Genomic DNA, 20179 nt, shown 5'->3' with positions numbered 1-20179 from the left:
AGCTGTTCACTGTCAGTGAAAGTTATATATTGTCTTTGCTCTTATTATCGTCTATTGATTTGAACCGTTTGCCAGGCGTCGCTCTGTTCTTTCTGTCATGGGAGCTCACCTGCAGATGGAATTTTCCCTTCATCCAGGACAAGTGATGTAACTTTTCAGATTAAAAGCTTAAAACAAAATACACAATCAGCTTCTAACATACGATGCACTTAATAAGGAGGGTAAAAACTTGATATTAAAAGGAATCTGTAGTAATAATTTAGTATTAGTACAAATGTGTTAAATGGAGCGACGCCTGCGAGCCAGTTCAGGAAGCCAACTCGAGCTGCGCTGCTCCAATCATGTGACAGACCTCACTCTCCACAACCATCTATAATAACCCCCCCCCCTTATCAGGTGGTCTATTTAAGCAGAGAGACATTTCCCATCATCCCCTCTGCTCGCACTGCTGCTGCAGTATTGCTACCAGTTGCTTCAGCCCCTCCACCACCCCAGCATCCACCTGTAGGCTCCAACGGGGGGGGTTACAAGTATTTGCTCATCACTCTCATCATTCCTGTGCAATCATATCGCGGAATGATTAAGTTGGAGCCTAGATGCCAAAGCACTAAACCTGTTCTACTGCTGCAAAAAACTGAACTATAACACTAAGAAAGAAGACACTCTTTTGATACCTGCAGTACATTTTGAAGATAATACTCTCGTACATTTACTCAAGTCAAACTTTGATCAAGGACTTTGCAAGTATTCTTATATCATATATTGTCATATTAGCCCTGAGATAAGCTGGCGACCTGTCCAGGATGTACCCAGCCTCTCACCGGGGGGGATAGCTGCTCTGCCGAGACCCTCAAAGGATGAGTGGTATAGATGACGGATGGATATTGTTATATTAGAGATGTAGTGCCATGAATCTCATTACTACACTGGAGATATTCATAAACTGTGAGGATATGCAATTTGTGCTTTTTCACAACATAAAATATCAAATATAACAAATAAAATGTACAAAAACAAATTCACAACCACAAAAAATAAATACCCAGACACAACTCTTTTTAATTAACATTTAATAATGTTGCATAATACAAAACATCACTTTCGTTCCTCCACTGAGCCTCTGGCGTCCCTTGAATTTGTGGTTTTAACATAAATCTCAAGGACGACTTCAAGAGGCCAACATCTACACCCGACTGTATATGCAGCAAAAGGAATCATCAAACATTCATCTTCACAACAAAAACCTTTTTCACTCTTTTAGGCGTTTTTTGCTTTGCACACACAAGCAGCCAAGCAGTTCAGTGAAAATGACTATCAGCATATAACTGGCCCAGATTTGTAATAGGAGAAAACAGCAGAGGCAAAAGGTATACAACATCTGATATGGACCGCGTACTTTTTAAGTAAATATATAAAAACACCAATTGTTGGGACATCCAATAAAGAGTATGAAAAATATAAATAGAACTTTGTCCGTTCAATCAATTAAAATCTTTACAAAATAATATACCAGCGATAAGAAATTACAATTGTTTCATGACCTATGGAACAACTTTTACACATTTCTTCAAATAAAAAAAAAATACTTTGGAAGAATTAAGATGTCCGAGTTTTGGAGAGGAGGCAGCGTCTCTCCCCCTGTGCCCTAGTTCGATGACATTCACATACCAAATTGTACCTTGTCCTCAAAGTTGTGGCGTCACAATAGCCAGGCCAGAAATGCAGTTAATATTGAGGTTACTGACTGAAGTATTTGTTATTGTTGAGCATATATTGTATATATCTGAACAAAGCTGTTTGCAAAAGCATTGTGATTTACAGCGATGTCAACTCAAAACAATTCCTACACGTTCATTTGGGACGTTAAGACCCCATCAGGAAGACGGTCTCTGGTGCCACCTGCCAGGAGGAGATTCTAACGTTTTCAGCTGGATTCATTCATGTGTGGACGAATATTTGACTTTGAGTTGCAGCAGGTGACACCCAAACATACACATTTTAAATGTTTTTAGGCAGGGGTGTGAGATTTGGAAACGGTAGTTTGTTGTATCGCAGAGCGGGATACAAAACAACGATACAAAGCCTGACATTAACTTCGATATTGAGTTTAAAAGTCCGAACAGAGGCTTTAATCTTTAAAGCTCAATAGAAACTGCCTATTTCTGGCAAGGCTAGTGGAAGTAGGACTGCAGGGTACCACGGCGGCGGACATCGGTTGTCCAGCAGTGGAAGCCACCACCCAGGGAGTTGGCATGGCGAATGTTCACCTTTATGGTCTTGATACCTGCAACAACAAAAAAAACATGCATGATGATCACGCAACATGGAGTCCTCATTATCTGAAAACATCCTTCAAAACACAGAGAATATCTTCATGCTGATAAATAAACTCACCAAGATTCTCAAACATTTTCTGAATGGTGGTTTCATTTTCTTCAACCATAACACGCTTCTCGTCCAACATCAGGACATTCATGGACAGCCATTTGGAGGACATCCACAGTGGGTGGTCTGCACATACAGAGGGGGGGGGGGGGGGGGGGGGGGGGGGGGGGGTGTCTCTGTGTTAGAAAGACTTCTTGATGTAAGAGAGGAGGAGTTTCAGTGTCATTTACCCACCATCAGGCATCAGAGGCGTTGGAGGTTTCACAACATTCCAGCCGGCCTTCTTGAACATCTCAATCTGAGAATAGAGAGCGGTGGTTGAACAGGAGATAAGATAATGTATCATCCCACTCGAGGGCAGCACATGAGGTGAGAAGTGGGCTTTGTACCTGGTGACACGGGCGTTCAGGGTTCGACAGCACCAGTCCAGGCCCGATGATGTTGAAGGTGGCGTCGATGTGCATGGGGTTGGGATCTTTGAATGAGATGATGTGGATCTTGTAGTCTGATCCCAGATGACGACGCATCCATTCAATTCCCATATAATTTGTAACCTAGGAAATACAAAAATAAAAGAAGTTACACATGCTGTGTGTTCTGATGCAAATACTTCAAGTTGTTCGACTTCATACCTGACTCCTCTGCACAAAAATGTCTGTCCCGGCTCGAATGAAATCAGCAGCGTCGAAGCAGGGCTCGTACTCCGTGGTCACAAACTTCCCCTGGGCGGCCAGCTTGTGTCTGTCCTCCACTGTGCGCATGGGGTAGTCCTGAACGACACGAGCAATAAGGATTTACACCATAGCAACTAAGCAGTGATCATATAAATAAGGTGTTTTGATGCGGGTTGACTGAAGCTCCAGTATCCTCGGTTACATTGAGGCCTCACCTGATCGTACAGCTTGTCAGACATGGTGGGTTTGGGAGCAGTGGTCCATTTAGCACCTTTACTGAAGTATTCCTTCATCAAAGGTCTGTAGGCCCGGTACTCGAAGAAGCGAGATCTCCAGGCCATAGGAGCCTCGATGATCTCATTTCCCACAACTAAGAGGATGTCTCTGGGCATGGCAGCGTACAAGCCTGCAACAAGGAACAGGATTAGTTCACACACAGTATTTCATCAAACACAAAGTCGTGGATTAACACAGATAAAAGTGAGACCAGCGGTGGAAGAAATATTCAGATCATTTACATAAGTAAAGTATCAGTATACAATATATTAATGGACCATTTCTATTGATGTATTCACAAGTTAATGTTAAGTCATGTTACCGAATATTTATGTTATGATTTTTTTCCTATACTTATGTTACTGAGTAATAGTTCTGATTTCTGTATAAATGTATTTTTACCAGAGGATGAGAAATCGGGGGTGGTGTAGTTCATGGACCAGTCGATGGGTTCCGGCCTCCTCACAGTGACGCCTTCGTGACGCAGGATATTGCACATTTCTTCAATCTCAGCATGAGCTTTTTTCAAGTGGTCCGCAGGAAAAGGCTGGCCCCCATACTTCTGGAAGAAGGGCCAGTTCTTCTCATATGTGTTAGCCTGTGGAGAAGGTTGCAATATGACGGCACGACGTTAATCACATTGTCTCGCAGTTAAAAAAGATTTGAAACTCCACTGCAGCAGTGACTTTCACGTGCATGGAGAGGAGGTAATGTGCAAGTCATTTTTACACCGGTGCTTACTTTCACTTCCACAGTGAAGGGAGGGACATTGGCATTTTCAGCACGACCCACAATCACCTCCTCCAGAGGGTCCCATTCATTGAAGCAGCTGACGGGACAGTCCTGCGGCACAGGCACAGTAACATGCTCCTCTTCTACTGCCGCGTGGGACTGAACAGCTGCTGCACTTGAGGTGCTCTGGAACGCTCTCTGCACCCATCCAGTCACTGACCGGCCGAGCTGAGCAGGAAGAGGAAACATGGATCAGAACCTTTATTTTCTAAAGTATTCTGCAGCAGGAAATAGACTCAAAGGAAGAGTAAAATAACACATATATGGAGAACAGCTTTAACTTGAAATATGACAATAATTTAGATTAAAAAAAATTCATCTTGTGCATTTTTAACTCCTTTAACAAACAGATGTGAGAACATGTAATTGCTGTATGTTGCATGCAGTATTTTTCCTTTTAGTGGCAGAGAGTGAAATTAAAAGTGATAATGTGACAAGACCGTGTGACCTGGCAGACAGCTCCCACCATAAAAGGCTAATTCAGGTAAAGAAAACCACAGTGATCTTAGATATCAATGGCTAGTGTATAGGCTTGGTGCCAAAGTACACGTGTAATTAAGAAGCAGTGTTATCTGCAGAGATACAGGCCCTGCAGTGGCTGAGGCCTCTGCAGGGCTCCGGAGCAGCTCCAGTGTCGCTGGGTCTGGGAGAGCATCTGTGACAAACAGCTGTTCACTGTCACTCAGGGACCACAGCACCAAAAAAAACTCTCTGCAATTAGAATCCCAGCAAACTTTGCAGCAATTTGACAGAATCCGTGTTTTAAAGTGTCTGTGATTTTTTCTTTTCTTTCAGCCCAGACAAAGATTTTTCTTTTTTGCATTTTCCTCAGTTTAAAATGCGTAATCAAACAAACAATAAAGAAATAAATGAATTAAATTGATCTAAAGTGAAAGAAGCAGCTTTAGATGTCGATATTTTTCTTTATTCACCTTCTCTGACATGTGCTTTTTTTAAACCATGAACAAACAAAAAAAGGCCTAAATGAAATAAAAATAACTAAGAGATTAATTGTTAAACCAACATAATACCAACCATGGCTCCGATCAGATGGGCAGCCTCGGCCCCCCTGCTACCTCCTCTCAGACACCTGACTCGCAGCATTGTCCGATGTAAAGGTGATGATGGTGATGTTCAGTGGAATCAAACGGCGGCGCAGGATACACCCTTCGTTTTACGCACGAATGGAGCCGCGGGCTGCGCGCAGCCGCCTTTATAGGCGCTGCTCTGCGTGCCTCTGAGATCATTGGCCGGGTTCGGGTTGTGGGGCAACGTGACTGGAGAAAAAAGCAATTCTGAAACACAATCCCTTACGCCAGCAAATTCTTATCAACTGGGCTGTAAGGCCTTGAGAGTTTTTACTGAGGGGAACTTCTTAAAATGTGTCAGGAGCTGGGAACCGTTTTCTTTTCGACAAAAGAGATACAATACAATGATAGAATATAATATAGTCATAAACAGATAAACAGTATAAACAGATAAGAGATGACAAAATATTGGAAATGGAATTTCTTTTGTTTGCTGCAGCAAATAGGATGAATTTGTCAAAGTTTTCAAGTCATTTCATTTACATATTTGAGTCTTGCACATATCTTTTAGGGTATATTATGTTCTATATGTTTTATTTTTATGCTTTTATATTTATGCTCAGCACAAACATACCAGAGCAAATACCTTAACCTACCAGGTGTTAAAACCTGATTCTTACTCTTATTCTAAAGTAGATTCTTCCAATAGGTGCTCTCTAAATAATATTTCACAATAAAAGGCCAATAATAAAATCTATTTAAAAGGAACAAAGGAAGCTACTGAAATAAAGCTGCTAAATAATTGGCAGCTCTGCAGACTTTTCTGTGTCTTGATCCTTGCTTACCCGACTGTTTCCAACACAATATCACTATCAGTGTAATATTGACATCACTGTGTTAGTGGTAGAGTGAACCGTGCTAAAGGAGTTGACCTAATCAAAGAGATAGGTGGCCCGTGTGCAGGCTGTAACCACATGCTCCGCTGGACTGTGCTCGCAAGAGTTTCACAACCAAAGAGACCTCATTGACCGCTGATGTTTGCCCTCTTAAAGAATCTCTGGCTAATACCCCAGGTTCAACATGTCCAGAGGATGCCTTCAGCTCCCTGCAGCATCATTTACAGGCCCGACAATCGGTTTGTGGTTCCAAGGAAGCAGACAGAGCCGAGACACACTTTTGTCTCATGCTTCTGATGTAACTTTGGAGAGGGTAGGGCTAGCTGTTTCACCTTGATTCCATGTTTCATGCTAAGCTAAGCTAACCGGCTGCTGATATCAGACGTCAAGGTTCTGGTCAAACCCTCAGCAAGAGGAACTGAGCGACTTCCCAAAAAGGATTTAAGGCCCTTAATCATGTCAGTTGATATTGTGCTTCGGTGGTGCGGCGGATCGTGGAGCTGGAAGAGCTGCAGACTCGAGCGTTAGTTCCCCACACTTGTGAATTTGAATCCAAATGAAAAAGTTTGGTGACTTTAAGTGACTTGAGATAGGTTGAATGAACGTCCCTTTTATATGTTCACTAAATAAGTTGTGCATATTAGCAAACTATGCAGAATGTGTTTTATTCGGTCTTTCACACAGGTTCCACAAGCGAGTGTCCTTGTGCATCTTGTTAATAAAAGTGTAGAACTTCCCATTTGGTCCAATACAACTACGTCTGCAGGGGGTAATAATGAAATGACCATTCAAACTCCTTCAAACTGAGAGACGAGGAAAACAAAGCTGAGTCAAAAACTTGTCAGTCTGAGTTGAGAAAATAAATGTCTTAAACTTGTTTTATTAAGTTTGACAAAAGAATTTTATTTTCCAATCTTATGTTCAGATTTTAACAATTTATTCCGCTAGGGTTGAGTGAACTAAAGCAGCAAAGGAAATTAAAATGCAATGTTGATTAAACCTCAAAATTGTTTTAGAAGGCACTAAGGTACATGTGCTCTGTACATGCACTGATTCTGAAACTGACACCAACGCAAAATAAGCTTCTGTATCTTCGGTGCCATTTCTACAAGTAATGCAGACAAATAAATGTTGTTCAGAAGCCACAGAAAGTTTCATAAAACATTTAAATAATTAGCTTCAGATTTTTTTATCAGTGAATTTTGACCCACAGTCTGTTCCGTTTTAAACGAGACACATCTCATGATAAACTAAGGTAATGGACTTTGAATGCAGACAAAGAAAAGAGTGCCACCTGCAGGAATTTGAAGCTGCTTCAAAAGAACAGTCAGAGAGAAAAAGACAAAGAAATACATATATATATATAAATAAAAAACAAGTAAATCGGCATACACTGTGTGTGAGTGTTTGTATTTGTATATATTTATGCAAATATAGTCAATTGTAAGAATTGTCCTGTTTGAAAACAATGTGTGTTCCCAGGAACATTCACTCAAGTTCACTTGAACTTTGATGAACTTTCCTGAAGTTACGCCACGATGTACCTCTGCATCGCTCCACTTCAGACAGCAATATAACTTACTAATCTGATTCAGATTTAGCATTAAAGACATAAAGTAGTAATAGAAAATTAAATTAAAAACATTATTGGAGAGGAAACTAGTGATTCCCGACCTTGTTTGGCTTGTGACCCTTCATAACATAGTAATGTCTCGGTGGGGCCCGTCGTCATGTTTCAGATGTCTGTGTGTTGTCAGCAGTTCCACCAAAGGGACATTCCCCCTCTGAACTTCTCACATGGCTTCATTTGGTTTGTGGCCCAAACAGCTCGTATTATCCAACAATTCATAAAAAAAGTCTAGATTATAGAATGTTTTTAATTTATTCTTGATATTCTTCCAAACTACACCGCCCCAACCCATGAGGACACGCTGTCCTGTCTTTGTTTCTTTTGTCTTCTGTTTGAAATCTCCTGAGGAAATCACTTTATCTTTATATTTATGGATCCTCATATCACTGCAGGAGCTGGGGACAAATGGTTCAGATTTGAGGACATGGGAGTTCTAAAGCAATAACCCAGTTTTTTGGCCTCATGCACAAAACTGGCCATGTGTATTGAATGGTTCACCTCATTTACCCCTGAGATTTATCTTGCACCTGGACTAAATCACCTACGTAAGCTGTGCATGCCTAGTAATGATAAGAGAACCTCAAAATGCTATTTATGTCAGCTTTAATGGTGAAACTCTTTTAGTTATCTGGTTGTCGACAAACGGCGGCTCCTCCTACTGCACCAACTGACCCCGGACCAGCTGCAGAGTTACACCGTGTCATCTTAACTGCCTTTTCCAGCTGACTCGGACACTGTAGAACTCAGTGTGGCTGAAATGGTTGTCAGGTTTTCTTACATCTTCCAACTTTGTTTCCCTGTAAAAACGTTTTTTTTTTATCACTGAGCAATTCCAGATTTTACTTCAAACCAAAATCAGAGGTCCACGTTTATTCAACTCGTCAATCTTCAGATCTTTATCCCTCTCTGGCAGAGGTCAGCAGGTTCAGGGGAGCTGGATTATGGGATGGCTGCTCACAGGTGGCAAAGAACTGTTCTTCTATCAAATGTTACAACAGATGTTTAAAAAATCATTCATGTGCTGCTCTTTAGCTGTTCTTCTCCATGTATTGTTGTTGTTTTGAACTATTGATTACTGTTGTAATGCAAATTTACACAATCACCCCCCCAACACACACTCTGGTGTGCATTTGTAATGATAATAGTGTCGCTATTTTTTGTTGTTATTTGTTGACTCTCCTGGGTATAATCATAGTCCACACTCACCAATGCTGGATTTACACTTTAAACTTTCACTTTTTAAACGGTGCCATATTTATTTCTGCCAGTGCAAATCATGGCTAATGTGCAATACATTCACACTGTATATATTCTGTTTACAATGTATATATTATTTCTGCTACATTTATATTTTTAATATTTCCTTGTATTTAAGTACTGCTTTGACTGTCCTCTTTGCTGCTGTAACACAGATCATTTCCCTGTTGTGGGACTAATATCTTAGTTTATATTGTCTTATCTTGTCATTTTCTGCATGTACTGGTACTTTCTAATAAAGTGAAAATATTTAGAAGGAGGCTTCACAATAAGCCAATTGGGTTTTCCTGCCTCCCCTTGCACTGTATTATTATACTGTTATTAGAAACTTTTCTATGATTTTTTTTCAAATCTGTGCAAAATAAATCAAATCTAAAAAAATCAAATTTTCTTCCAGAACATGAGGAAACCTTCTTCAGTATCGTCAACAGTACACATACACAGATTGTACTGTCAACATCTGAACCTCCACTTTTTCCTCTGACTTCAGTTACTTTGGAGAAAATGCTCCGCCCCACTCAACTAAATCCTTATTTGCAACATTCCCCATTTTGCAGCAGCGGGGGCTGCACTTTATTTTGTGCGGGATCTGCAGCTTTTTAAAGGGGATAACGGGATGGATTTGTACGTCGTTTCTGTTTTATTTGCAAGTATCCTCATCGTGCCGTTCGCCATCAAGACGTTCTGCCCGTATCTGTGGAAGGATCTGCAGTATTTCGTGGTTCTGCTGCGGATCTTGGTGAAGTTTGCGTCCAGGCGCAGGAGGAGACCTCTCTTTTCTGTCTTGGACCGCTTCTTGGAGCAGAGCGCGGCGCACAAGGACAAACCCTTCATTGTGTTCGGAGAGGACAGTTTCTCTTACTCGGTCACGGACGAACGGAGCAACAAAGTGGCCAACGCGCTGCGGGCTCACCCCGGGTTCACAGCCGGAGACACCGTGGCTCTGTTCATGGGGAACGAACCCGCCTTCTTGATTACCTGGCTGGCGTTGGCTAAGTTAGGATCCCCCGTGGCTCTGCTCAACCACAACATCCGCACCAAGTCTCTGCTGCACTGCTTCAGCTGCTGCAGGGCCAAGGTGCTGATATCTGCCCCGGGTATGAAGCTCAGTGCTGGTCTATTTACTTTAGAGATTCAAACTTTACATGACACCTCCAGGGAGCTGTTACCACATTTACACTGAGGTTGGATTTACACTGCAAAACTAGACTCTTTGTGTCTTAGTCAGTTTAACCCCAGTCCTGCCCAAACATCTTCTTGATAGGGAAGATGAGTCAGGCCAAGCACGAGGAAAAAAGGAGAATTTTGCATTTTGAGAATAAGTTCAAAAGTAGAAGTGATGAGAATGAGTTCTAAATGTCGACAATAAAGTTGAAGATTTGAGAATAAAGTCGAAATGTTGAGAATAAAATTGAAGAGTCGAAAATAAAGTGAAAATGCAAAAACATATCCTTATTAAATATATTTTAGTTCTCGACATTCCAACTTTACTCTTGACAGTTCAACTTTATTTTCAGCATTCTGACTTAATTCTCGACCTCTTATGTTATTCTCGAAATACTATACTCACCCCTACTAATACTAATAACTATTACTAATAATTCCTCACGCCTGACCCTAATACTCTTCCGTAGTTTTAGATGCAGTCACAAGTTTCTCAGCTCAGTCGATTCTCACTTACTGTCCCTGCCCCAATATTAAGTTAACAATTTGCAAGATTTTGATTGGCTTCTATTTGACTTCCACTTTGTTCATATTTCACTGCCAACATTGTGTGCTGCTGTGTGTCCCCCTCCAGAGCTGAAGGAGGCAGTGGAGGATGTGCTGCCCTCGTTGATGGAGCAGGGCGTCACCGTCCTCCTGATGACCAGACACTGTGACACGCCTGGAATCGAGAGCTTCTCTGACAAAGTGGAAGAGGCACCAGACGACCCGCTCCCTCGATCCCTCCGATCTCACATCACCTTCAAAAGTCCTGCAGTTTATATCTACACCTCCGGAACCACAGGTACCTGAGTGGCTGTTTGTTTGCTTTTCACTTTCACACGACAAACCTCCTTCAGTTTTCATTAGGTAATCTTTGTGTACTCCAGGTCTCCCGAAGGCGGCTGTGGTCAATCAGAACCGTCTCCTGATAGCTCTGGCGATTCTGTCTTCAAACGGTGTAACGTCCAGTGATGTCATCTACGTCAACCTGCCTCTGTACCACACAGCTGGCTTTCTAATCGGCTTTATTGGCTCCATTGAGACAGGTGAGACGACTGAGTTGTAGCTAAAGCGGTTATCTCAGACCAGAGTTCCTCCATCCGTCCATCCATTCGGTTGAGAACTTAAAGGGATAGTTCACAGAAAAAACTAAATTCACTCATCATCTACTCACCACTATGCCGATGGGGGGTGGGGGAATTGTTTGAGTCCACAAAACACTGCTGGAGTCTCAGGGGTAAACAGTGTTGCAGACAAATCCAACACAATTGAAGTCAATCGCGAATCCTTCTTCAGACGTAATAAAACAAGAGGAAAAACACAACATGCCTCCAACCAGCTTGTTTGGTGTCATCCAAGTGCCAGAGGATCGGTGAAGGCACCTCGTAGAAAGATATTCAGGGATAAAACCCGGCAAATTGTTTGAAAATAATTTCTTCTGACATTTTCTTCCTCGCTTTTTGCCGCCATTACCTCTTTGAAAAACAATTCGTCACTGAAGTGCAATGAATCATGGGATATGTTGGGCTAGGAAGGATCCACCCGGGTGGAGCCACCGTTGCTCGGGGGTGGAATGACGCATTTGTCGGCCACATTTGGTGAAGCCTTCGAATTGGTACAGTCGATGCACAAATGCGGCTTCCGAAGGATGCGGTTCCCGAATTGAGACACAACTATAGTCACAAAGGATTGTTAAGAGGTGGAGTGTGAAGTATATCAAAGACAAGATGTGATGTGTAATTCATGGCAGGTCTGATATCAGATAATGTAGATTAAGTGTTTCTTTGGGGCTTATGAAAATTCTCCTATTTTTTAGGATTAATAAGCCAGTTAAAAATGGATCAACTGAAAAAACAAAACATATTTTCTTATCTTGTGTAAAACGTAAGTATAGCGATATTGATGTACAATTAATAATCTGACTAGTTCTGAATCAGCTACGAATCATTTTAGTGACATGAAAATGAAACTATTAAATGTTGACAAATATAAATACAAGTATCTTCTCATACACCGTGTGTGAAAGAATTACCCCTGTTACAAGTCCTTCTTGAGGCTCTCACCCATAAACTGTGTGAAAAAAACAAAGTCTTCTTCACTCTACATGTCGTGACGTCCCTGCTCCTCATTCTTCCTCTGGTTTTCTCTCCCTGGGAAACTGAGAGAAAGAGTCTTTTGTCAGTTTGAAGCAGGAATCTGAACAGAGCCACGTCAAACAAGACCAGATTACCTCCACTTTCTGAATGCTTTTGTCCAATTAGGCCAAAGTTCACGCTGCTTTAATATGTCAGGATAAGCAGCCTGACCTGCACACACACACATGTTGAGATATCCAACACAGCCGCACCACAATCACAGTCCTGTTGTGTAGCACATGCAAGTAAATTACATACGGTTTAAAAATACTAGTGCAGTGCCCTTTCTCTGTAACAGGCAGTTTGCTTTTCTTGTGGTGACCTGCAGTAACTGAGCCGCAGCTTACATACAAAATGTATTGGTTGATAATCAATACCCTAACAAACAACCCGTCTACAACTCGCTCACTTAAAGGACATAAAGTTTAAACTGAATCTTTTGCAGTCACATTTCTTTGCTCTTTAGCCCATAATCAAACTGTCTGTTTGTTATTGTCTTATTTTGAAGGATCAACCATCATCCTGAAGAGGAAGTTTTCTACCTCTCAGTTTTGGGACGACTGCAGGAAACACGGTGTGACCGTCGTCCAGTACATCGGGGAGGTGATGCGTTACCTCTGTAGCACAGCAAAGGTAACATTATTCGAACTGGCCTCAGTGCTGCAAAGCTTCAATCTAAGCAGTTGTACAATATTACAGAGCTGCAAAAGTAGGAATAATATTAGTTTTTCAGATTTTTGCTCCCTTTGTGCTGCAGTAAAGCTTCAGCAGCTGCATGTTTGTCATGTGACGGCTACAAATCTCGACTGAAACCCAAACCAGGGTCAGTCGTTTATGGTTCGCAGGAGGTTAATGTGACTCCCCCCCCCCACTACAGGGGCAGGGAAACAAGAAGACATGAAGCCTTTATGTAAAAAGATCTTTTGGACAGAATTTAACTGATTTAGCCCAAAGAAAAAAAACATGGATTTGTAGTTTTAGTCATTAGTCATTAGTGGTTGTGAAAGTGCTGTTGTACCTGGTGCCTCATATTTAATGATGTTGACATTCTTATTTACTGAACTTTATCTATTCATTTAATACCACTTTTGTTAATTACCTCTGCCAAGGAGGTTATGTTTTCACCCGTCTGTTTCTTTGTTGGTTGGTTTGTTTGTTTGTAAGTACGATTAATTAAAAACTACAGAGTGGATTTCCATGAAACTTAGTGGAAGAATGTGTTGTTTTGGTTCAGAGAAGAACCCATAAAATGTTGGTGTGGATCCATTCATTTAACCTTTATTTTAACCTGTTGACGTAGGGACCTCATTTACAATAAAGCCGAGAACAGAAAATAAACAAAACATTCCAAGAAAACACAAATAAACAGTAAAACTTGCCAAATGGTAAAATCAAGAGCAAAAGTAAAAGCCTTAGGAAAAGTTCATAAAATTGTATTTAAAAGGTAGAAGACAGTAAAGGTTATCTATTAAAACAAATGAATGAACCAAAACAAGAACAGCTTGATGTAAAATAAGGTGAGATTCAGAGAGAGGTTCAGATCTCGGGGCGGTTCCAGGAATTTTATGTTCACTTTCACAAATCAGGCCTATTTTAAGGGACTGATTCCAGTGTGTTGGCGAAGCTTGATTAAATTAAGGAGGACTATTGGGCCTTGGCCAAGGTACAGTATGTGCTCTACTGAGTGCCAGTCCAGTTACTAGAAATATTGCAGCTCAAACATGATCACACAGGATCTCTGGCAGGGTGCTGCAGTCACTGTTCCTCCTCTGCCGTCCAAACTACTGTAAAACCTCTTGGCCCCCGCGGCACCGTGAACCGGCTGCAGCGAGCTCCCATTGACACAGATCATCTTTGCAGTTATCTCCTGTACATTCCCACATTACTGCACAGCTGGCTCACCAAAATAGAAAGAATCTCAACTATCATGTTCCAGCCTTCTGCGTCAGTCTCTGCAGGGGTTTGAACACGGAGGAAACAGGCTGCGGACACGTGTGAACATCAGCCGTAAACTTAAAAATATTCAAGGTACGAGACTGACTCCGAGCTTGTGACGTCTCTTGAAAATGTGCCAGCCGAATTTGGGAGTACTGTAAACATTTTGTCGACATGTATGGCCATTCAGAGTTTCCGGTTGCATCACATGAAGTGCGGTCTCAATTTACTGCGTGACCCTACACCGGCCAGAGGAGGTGGCTCGTCTGTATCTGGTCACCTCTAGGAATAGATGCTGGCCTTTACTTAGGAAGACCATATCGAGTAACTTGGCCACCAAATATCCCTGGAACTAGTATTTGACTTTATGGCCACATTCATTACATCGAAATGTACGTGTTATACAGCATTTGTATGGTTTTTCGAGGGACGAGTATTTTTAAGTCACACAAATATGTCCTTGCTTGAGTGAGCTTATCATTACATATACAGTAGACAGGAGTTAGTCGTACTTAATTAAAAGGTGTCTCATCCTAATTAATTTGAGCGTCTAATTAGGTGACTGATTATACTGTTACAAAGCTTATCAGTTTACGTTTGTGTGATTTAAAACAAACACTGTAATACTCAATGTACAATGTTTGATATGTGAATCTTGTTTTTTATATGAAAATGCAGAAAGAAAATGACAAGGAGCATAAAGTCCGACTGGCCATCGGTAATGGAATCAGGGCCGACATATGGAGAGAGTTTCTCAGCCGCTTTGGCAACATCGAGGTCCAAGAGTTTTACGCCTCCACTGAGGGAAATGTGGGATTTGTCAACTATGCTGGAAAAATTGGAGCCATCGGACGTGTCAACTTCTTCCATCGGGTAAGAATGAGATCATCCAGATACAAGAAGAAGAGCAAACATGTATTTTCTGTGAATATTTATAGATTTACTACCTTTTTTATCAAGTTGTGTGTCCAAGTGATCTCAACTCAGCTTCCAGCTTTTTTCCCCTGAGCTTCCAACGGCATCTAATGGTGGAGCAGGGAACAGCTTCATCCATCAGCTCAGTTTGAGAGATGACCATGAGATGTGATGGAATGCTCTGAAAAAGCTTTGAGTTCAGATTATCTTTACAGCTTGTACTAGGAAATAAATTCTGCAATGTGCTTGTACATATCAGCAGTATAATAATATGCAGAGATTCTCTTATCCCTGATGTTTTACTTCGTCCTGTAGAAGCTGTTTCCCTACACCCTCATTAAATACGACACAGAGCGAGATGAAATCGTCCGAGATGCTAATGGGCTCTGTGTGGAGTCGCCCAGAGGTGAGGAAACCACAGTTAATATGAAGCATAAGACTATAAATCAAGATCAACGACATTTATCCACTTATATCCCGGATACAAGCGCTGCCATCTTGTGCATTTGGATCTGTGCAGTAGCGATCGGAGAATGGAGCCAATTCAGCGAGGTCCCGCCTATATACACGCTCAACCAATCCCAAGGCAGTCTCAGCTGTCAATCATAATGTTTCACCCCGCTTTAATTGCATCAAATAACTAATTAAGACCAAACTTACCACGAAAAATAACTACTGAACACACCAGTGTGATAAGAACTACTACTACAATGATAGAACCATCTTTGAGAAACACTTATGTGACGTATACTTCGACTTTTTAGTTTGGTCCCTGTCCTTCTACTAACATGGAAAAGGATTATGACCTATACTGCTGCCAGCCACCAGGGTGCGATCAAGGTGCTTTGGTCTCACTTCTGGGGAGCTGTCATGTCCTTCATCTTTATATGCTTGTTGTTTGTCACCATGACACTGATATTACACATGCATCATGTGGGCGGGGTCTATTTACCAACCAATCCATGGAGTCCATTGATAGATACTGTCAGTAATGTCTGTGGCTTTTTTCTTCAAGGTGAGACGGGACTGCTGGTGTCGAAGATCACAGACCTCGCTCCTTTCGTCGGCTACGCCCAGAACAAAGATCAAACGGAGCGGAAGAAACTTCGTGATGTTCTGAAGAAGGGAGATCTGTACTTCAACAGTGGAGACCTCATGAGGATCGATGAGGAAAACTTTATTTACTTTCAGGATCGTGTTGGCGACACGTTCAGGTACAGCGCTCCTGTGGAGTTTGTTTCATACAGAATAATCGTTTATAATTTTACACAGAGACTCTTTGGCTATGAGTGGTCCTGGCTCTTTTTGTCTCTTTTTAGAAAGAAGATGAACATTTTACCTCATAGTGTGTTCCATATAATAATAATAGGGTTTTTTTGTCCCAGTTTTGCCTTTTTATTTCCCTCATATTTGATGAATAGCCTCTTGCTGTTAAAGACACAGTCCATTATTGTTGTATAGAAAAAACATTTGCACTTTTCTTTTTATATTTTCTAAAAAGCTCTATATTTTTGGTTTATTTTATTTATTATCAGTTTGGGACATTTTTTACTCACTAATATATATTGGCTCTATTGTTACACAACACTCTTATTTCCCAAAACTGAACCATTTTACTCGAAAATTTAATAGGAGGAGTTTTATTTATTCTAAAAAGTGCAGGTCTCAGACATTCTTATTAACCACTGATCTAAATCTGCAGCAGTAAACACTTTTAACGTTTTTTATACACAAGAGTCCTTTATAAAAAAACTTGTAGTTGTGGGCAAACTTGTACTTGTTGCACAGTCATGATTTTCTCTTGTACAAAAAGAAGAAGGACACCAAACAACAGCTTTTGTTTCCCGACTTGCCCTGAGCTGTAAAATGTACTTTCACCTCACATTCCAAAAACCCAAAACCGATAGAAAGTTGTGACCTGCGTGCGCCCACAGGTGGAAAGGTGAGAATGTGGCCACGACCGAGGTGTCGGACATCCTGACCATCAGTGACTGTCTCAAAGAAGCCAACGTTTATGGAGTCCAAGTGCCAGGTGACGGTCATTTCCTTTGTACCCTTCACTACACAGGGTGTTTAAAACAAATATCCTGACTTCTCATCGGCAGATGTTTAAATGTGGTGATGAATCGGTTTATTACAACAAATGCTTTGTCTATTTTGTTTGGCAATGTAGGGCATGAGGGGCGGGTAGGTATGGCAGCTGCTACCATGATGGAAGGCGCCGAGTTTGATGGAAGTAAAGTATACAACCACGTGGTCAGCTACCTGCCCTCATACGCCCGACCTCGCTTCATAAGGATACAGGTAATTTAACTTAATACACACTTTACTGAAACACCAGGTACATCAGATTGAAATACACTAGAGAAGAGCTCATTCTAAACATGCCTGTATTTTTTTCCATACATTTTCACAACTTCAACATAAAAGCTCTGTAATTCAGCTCTATTTAAAGCTTTGCAGCAGCAAAAATGATGTTTTTACCTATTAGATAAATTTGCTAAAGAGGAAGTGATTCTTTGAAATTTTGTTGCCATGACAGAGAAGTCCGATATGGTAAAATAATAATAATCAAATTATCAATTGATCTTGCAGGTCAGATATTATTGCTGTTGCCGCCAGTTACCGCTGCTGTCGTTTAAGGACATAGAAGTAACTGAGGATTTTGCCCTTTTCTCTCATCTAGAATGCCGTGGAGGTCACTGGCACCTTCAAGCAGCTGAAGGTGCAGTTAGTGGAGGAGAGTTTCGATCCAGGACGTATCCGGGACCCTCTTTATATCCTCGATGATAATGAGAAGAGCTACATTCCGCTGACAGATCAGATCCACAGCTCCATCACATCAGGAGACATCAAACTATGAGCAGATGTGTTCACTAACCGACTTTTCCGACGATAGTGGCATTGAGTTTTTTATAATGAACTTCCAACTCAGGGAACAAACCTCAACTACGTGTATTTTGTAAAAAATATGGAGATATAAACACCATTGTTAAAAGCAGGACATGGGAACCAGGCGTTTAGGGTTGATTTGTTAGGGGTCAGGAGTCAGAGTCAGTCTGCAGGAGGAGGAGGGAGTTTGATATAATAGTAATAATAACTTTATTTGTATAGCACTTATCTAAACAAGGTAGTTTAGTATAGTCCATGGCAAAATTAAGATTTGATTTAATAAATGTCCAATTTATTAAAATCAGTCCAATTTAGGAGCCTAATCACAACATAACCGGCCTAGCTGTTTTAAAAAGGTGCTTCACTTGCTGCCCCATTACCACAGAGACCTTTTTTCTAGTTTTGAGGCCATTATTTTCAAGATTTGCAGTACCGCTCCGGTCATGGGTCAAGTTATTGGCCATTAGACTTTCTCTCACAGAAGAGTACTTGCTTTTGTGGAAAGATGTGAGTGACATGTGATACTCGGGTGGAAATCCGTTTTACTATTTTTAGAACATCTTTCAGGGGCCATAGATTACTGAACAGTAATCACACTAACGATTCACTGATCAAAAAACCTGCTTACAGCCACTAACATCTGGTGTTTGTCTGTAGTGGGAATGGATACAATCAGCATTCACTCCCAGATCAAATGACTCTGCAGTAAACGTGGATTTTTATCAGCTCTCTTCTTTATTTTGGCTGCGTAGACGCTGTCACGGCACCGTTATGACGTGCATTGAACTTCTGGGCATGGAGTGTAAATGCTCCGTGTACTTAGTGGCCAGCGGATTAAAGCAAAATCAGGAAGTGAGCTGTTTCCAACTGGGCATTAGATTCATCCTAGATTATTTTTTTCTTGCAACTCATCACTTTTCATGCCTTTTTCTTTTATGCTCAATAGGATTAATGGCTGTCATGATGCTTTTTATTGTTTCTGAGTTATTTTTATGTCTGTTATGAATTTGCCAGAGGCCAGATGGTTATAAGTTACAAAGACCAAACATTTATATTCATGTGCCAATACCTGTACATATGAATTACTCTCATAAACATTAAAGTGATTCCGGTTGTAAAAAAATTTTAAAGTTTTCATGTGTCCTTATATTCTTATTTTATTCATCATATAAACAATACAGAGACAAAGTTTCAGGTTTGACAATTGTGGGAAAAAACCACTAGGTGGAGACACATGCCATCAGAAACTCTGTCCCCAGGGGAGCTGGAATATACAGAACTACAAATGTGACACTGGAAAAAATGTGGAACAAATTAATGTGGACTCATGTAAATTTCACCCAAAAGTGATTGTTGAATATTTTGTTTTAAATCAAACTGATTGAATGATCTGAGAGATTAGTCTCCATTCCACGAATTTTGTTATCTGGCTTCCATTCCTCCTCAAGATCCCAGTTGTTGAACCCACAGCTGCTGGATGAGGTCAGGACTGTGTCGGACACGGTTTTCACAGAAGACTGGGAAAGCATTCCTTAGGTGGAATCATATTGTCTAAAAGAAATAACTCTTTGGTGACGCACTAAGATTTGAAACTGAGATGCTCAAACTTTAAGAAACAGAACCAGACCAAAAGTACACCGAGGAAGTATGTACAGTACTAACATAGACGGCATAGCCTTTAATGATTAAAAACGTCTGGTCGTTCAGAGTTCATTCAGGGGAACAAAGTCCTCATAAACTGCTGCAGTTACAGCAGGTGAGGTGCTGTGAAGATCAGTCCGTTCTTATCAGTTACAAACAAATGTCACTTTTTCATTCAGTAAACAATTCTAAAGAAATTAACAAGAAATAATGACGCACAGCATAACAAGACAAAAACCGGCTTAGCAGTCTGCTCCGGAGTCTACTTCACTATTATTCATTGTTGTTAGTGAGTCCTCCTCAAACTATTCTACAATATACTGTCACTTTTATATTGCTTGTGTGCAGAGCTTTTCATAAACAGTCTCTGGTGCAGAGTGAAGTTAGAAAACGTTGTGTTCATCCTACCTGGTTTATCTGCAATAAAGACTTCTATAGTCAAGGTTTTTCATAAACTAAAACTCCATTTTCTTTATTACAGGTCGTGTGTGTGGCTTAAGTTTGAATCGTTTAACTA

The 20179-nt window shown here is 41.0% G+C and overlaps 3 protein-coding genes across 3 annotated transcripts in view; 2 read left to right on the top strand and 1 right to left on the bottom strand.

The window, feature by feature from the left end:
* Positions 1-1041: 1041 nt before the first annotated feature.
* On the bottom strand, positions 1042-5311 carry gatm (glycine amidinotransferase (L-arginine:glycine amidinotransferase)). The gene is made up of 9 exons (XM_034573106.1): positions 5163-5311; positions 4077-4295; positions 3738-3933; positions 3275-3465; positions 3018-3155; positions 2775-2939; positions 2620-2683; positions 2395-2511; positions 1042-2284 (listed from the first exon to the last, which is right to left on the bottom strand). The coding sequence occupies exons 1-9, from the start codon at positions 5229-5231 to the stop codon at positions 2172-2174; spliced, it is 1272 nt and encodes a 423-aa protein (XP_034428997.1). The 5' UTR covers positions 5232-5311; the 3' UTR covers positions 1042-2171.
* Positions 5312-9487: 4176 nt separating this feature from the next.
* On the top strand, positions 9488-18865 carry LOC117754205 (very long-chain acyl-CoA synthetase-like). The gene is made up of 10 exons (XM_034573006.1): positions 9488-10035; positions 10737-10946; positions 11032-11190; positions 12788-12912; positions 14893-15087; positions 15445-15535; positions 16145-16343; positions 17064-17161; positions 17303-17433; positions 17816-18865. Exons 1-10 carry the CDS (start codon positions 9555-9557, stop codon positions 17990-17992), a joined length of 1866 nt encoding a protein of 621 aa, XP_034428897.1. The 5' UTR covers positions 9488-9554; the 3' UTR covers positions 17993-18865.
* The window catches only part of usp8 (ubiquitin specific peptidase 8), a 26934-nt gene continuing 25619 nt past the window's right edge, over positions 18865-20179 (top strand). Inside the window, exon 1 of the mRNA XM_034572902.1 lies at positions 18865-18881. The gene's annotated coding sequence lies outside the window, so the exon portion shown is untranslated. The remainder of the gene's footprint in view (positions 18882-20179) is intronic.

The sequence above is a fragment of the Hippoglossus hippoglossus genome, chromosome 3, assembly GCF_009819705.1.
Source record: "Hippoglossus hippoglossus isolate fHipHip1 chromosome 3, fHipHip1.pri, whole genome shotgun sequence".
In the NCBI taxonomy this organism is placed as follows: Eukaryota; Metazoa; Chordata; class Actinopteri; order Pleuronectiformes; family Pleuronectidae; genus Hippoglossus; species Hippoglossus hippoglossus.
The sequence above is the reverse complement of the archived record's forward strand: the minus strand, read 5'-3'. Positions and strand labels throughout refer to the sequence as shown.